The following is a 3,287-nucleotide window of genomic DNA, read 5'->3' on the forward strand; positions in this document are numbered from 1 at the left end:
AAACAATACCTAAAGTCGGAAAGAGAAAACAAACAGAATTGCCTTGGTGGACGGAGGAACTTACCAAACTGAAGAAGGAGGTGACCACGAGGAGGCGTAGAATAGGATGCGCCGCCCCTGTTCGCCGAGCATGGGTCGTGAAGCAGTACCTGGAAGCGAAGGAAAGATATCAGCGGGAGGAGGAGATGGCTCGGACGACCAGCTGGAAGAGCTTTTGTGGAAGGCAGGACCGTGAAAGCATGTGGGATGGGATCTACAGGGTGATAGGCCGCACAACCGCTAGAGACGAGGACTTGCCGCTCACTAACAACGGAGCAGTCTTGGGAGCCGAGGAGTCTGCAAGTCTGTTGGCAGAAACCTTCTACCCAGAAGATGACGCCAACAATGACAATGCAGACCACAAGCGAGTTCGCCAAATGGCTGAAGTGGCAAACAAAGGGGCGCATGGTGAGCCATGCGACCCCCCGTTCACTGTAGAGGAACTGCAGTGGGCGACTTCGAGCTTTAACCCCAAGAAGGCCCCAGGACTTGATGGTCTCACAGCGGACATTTGTAAGGCGGCTGTTGCCCTGGACCCGCATGTTTTCTTGTCACTCTGCAACAAATGCTTGTCCCTTTCTCACTTTCCCACCATCTGGAAAGAGGCGGTAGTAGCAGTACTGCGCAAGAAAGGAAAGGATGACTACACGCACCCCAAATCTTACAGACCTATAGGACTGCTGCCTGTCCTGGGCAAGATCCTGGAAAAGATGGTGATTCGTCGTATCCGATGGCACATTCTGCCGAATATGAGCCAGCGTCAGTTCGGCTTCACACCGCAGCGCAGCACCGAGGACTCCCTCTATGTCATGATACAGCACCTGAAAAGAGAACTTAAAGCTAAAAAGATAACAACTATGGTATCACTTGACATAGAGGGAGCCTTCGATGGCGCATGGTGGCCCGCCATGCGCTGCAGACTGGCCGAAACCCGATGCCCGAAAAACCTCAGATGCCTAGTAGACAGTTATCTGTCAGATAGGAAGGTGAGGGTAAGGTACGCCGGAGCAGAGTGTGTCAAGATTACGACGAAAGGATGCGTGCAGGGATCGGTGGGGGGCCCAACGTTCTGGAATCTACTTCTGGATCCCCTACTGAAGGAATTGGAGGAGCGGGGCGACTACTGCCAGGCCTTTGCGGATGATGTGGTCCTGATTTTCTCGGGTGAAACAACAGCTGAAATCCAAAGACGTGCCAATGCCGCCCTCGCCCACGTCCGGGAGTGGGGAATCAAAAATAAGCTCAAATTTGGACCTCAGAAAACTAAGGCGATGGTCATTACCAACAAGCTTAAATATGATTCCCCACTCCTGAGCATGGGCGGGGTAGACATTGGGATGTCCAGTGAGATAAAAATCTTGGGCCTCACAGTTGACGACAAACTGACGTTTAACTCACACGTGGCAAACGTCTGCCGCAAGTCGTTAAACCTGTATAAACAGCTGTCGAGAGCCGCAAAAATCCACTGGGGTTTAAAGCCCGAGATAATCAGGACCATATACACGGCGGTGGTCGAGCCGACCATCCTATACGCAGCTAGCGCTTGGGCACCGGCTACTAACAAGTTGGGCGTAAGGAAGCGGTTTGACGAGGTGCAGCGTGGCTTCGTGCAAAAGATATTAAAAGCCTACAGGACGGTCTCTCTAAATTCTGCCCTAGTACTTGCAGGGCTCCTGCCCTTGGATATTAGAGTCCGAGAGGCAGCCTCATTGTATGAGGCTAAAAAAGGCTACTCCCTGCAAGTACTGGGAGACAGAGACATTGAGAGGCCGGTGGCTTTCACAGAAGTGACGCACCCCGCTGAGCAGGAGGGACTGAGGTTCACATGCCTGGTGGACGGTGAAGCAATGAGACAGTACGACAATGACGGATTGAAGATCTATACCGACGGCAGCAAAATTGAGGGGAAAGTCGGAGCGGCGTTGACCATCTGGAACGGAGGTAGGGAGATTAGTACCCGAAAATTTAAACTGGATCATTGCTGCACCGTCTACCAGGCGGAGCTTCTGGCGCTGTCTGCGGCGACAGAACAGGCCCTAAAAGGCGCGGCGTCTATTTGCAATATCTACTGCGACTCTAGGTCCGCACTAGAAACAGTAGTTAGTGGACATTCCCTCCACCCCCTTGCAATAAAAACCCGCGAAAATATTAAACAAGCTCGACTTCGGGGTAAAACAACTGAGTTGTTTTGGGTCAAAGCCCACGTGGGTCTGGAGGGAAACGAAAGGGCGGATGAGCTTGCAAAGGACGCCGCGCTAAACCGCAAAACAAGGCCTGATTACGATAGCTGCCCGGTCTCATTCGCCAAGCGACAAATCCGCTTGGAGTCGCTCGGCGAATGGAACCAGCGCTACAGGATGGGTGAAACTGCGTCTACAACAAAAGTGTTTTTCCCGGACGCCATCCAGGCGTACGGCATAATAAAAAAGATGCAGTTTGATCCTGTGGTGGTGCAGGTCATGACGGGACACGGCGGGTTCTCCGAGTACTTGAATCGCTTCAAGTGCAAGGAGAACCCGGCGTGCATCTGTGACCCAGACGCAGAGGAAACGATACTGCATATAATCACGGACTGCCCAGTATATGGAAAAGAAAGAATGGACATAGAGATAGAATTAGGAGTAGAAATAAAGCAAGAGAATATTAGTGAAATAATGTGTGACAAAAAGAGACGGAATAGATTCATAGAATATTGCAAGGAAATAGCTATAAGGGTAATTAAAAGGAATAAGTAAGAAAAAGGACTGAATATTACAAATATTAATAAGAAAGAGAATGTAAAAAATAACACATAGACAACAGGAAATATAAAAGAAAGAAAACAGGCTCTGATCTCAATGTCAGGGGAAATTCGTATTTTAAAAAGAAAAAAAAAAAAAAAAAAAAAAACCTAACCTAACCTAACCTAACCTAACCTAACCTAACCTAACCTAACCTAACCTAACCCTAACCCAAGAAATACAAGGACAAGCCAATGCCGCTCTCGACTATGTTCGGGTGTGGGGAGTTATGAATAAGCTCAAGTTCGCACCGCACAAGACCAGCGCAATGCTGGTAACGCGGAAGCTTAGGCATGACACTCCGCACCTGACCATGGGAGGGATCGACATTGGAATGTCCAAACAGATGAAATTATTAGGCCTTACCATCGATGAAAATTTAACCTTCAACACACACGTTGCCAACGTCTGTTCTAAAGCTGTAGGAATTTACAAGCAGTTGTCTAGGGCCGCAAGGGTGAGTTGGGG

The 3,287-nt window shown here is 49.6% G+C and overlaps 1 protein-coding gene across 1 annotated transcript in view; it reads left to right on the forward strand.

Moving 5' to 3' along the window:
• Positions 1–3,048: 3,048 nt before the first annotated feature.
• The window catches only part of LOC126381088 (uncharacterized), a 1,503-nt gene continuing 1,264 nt past the window's right edge, over positions 3,049–3,287 (forward strand). The window contains exon 1 of the mRNA XM_050030624.1: positions 3,049–3,287. This exon is cut by the window's right edge and continues 1,264 nt beyond it. Within this exon, the coding sequence (XP_049886581.1) occupies positions 3,049–3,287 (239 nt within the window).

The sequence above is a fragment of the Pectinophora gossypiella genome, unplaced genomic scaffold, assembly GCF_024362695.1.
Source record: "Pectinophora gossypiella unplaced genomic scaffold, ilPecGoss1.1 Pgos_35, whole genome shotgun sequence".
NCBI lineage: Eukaryota > Metazoa > Arthropoda > Insecta > Lepidoptera > Gelechiidae > Pectinophora > Pectinophora gossypiella.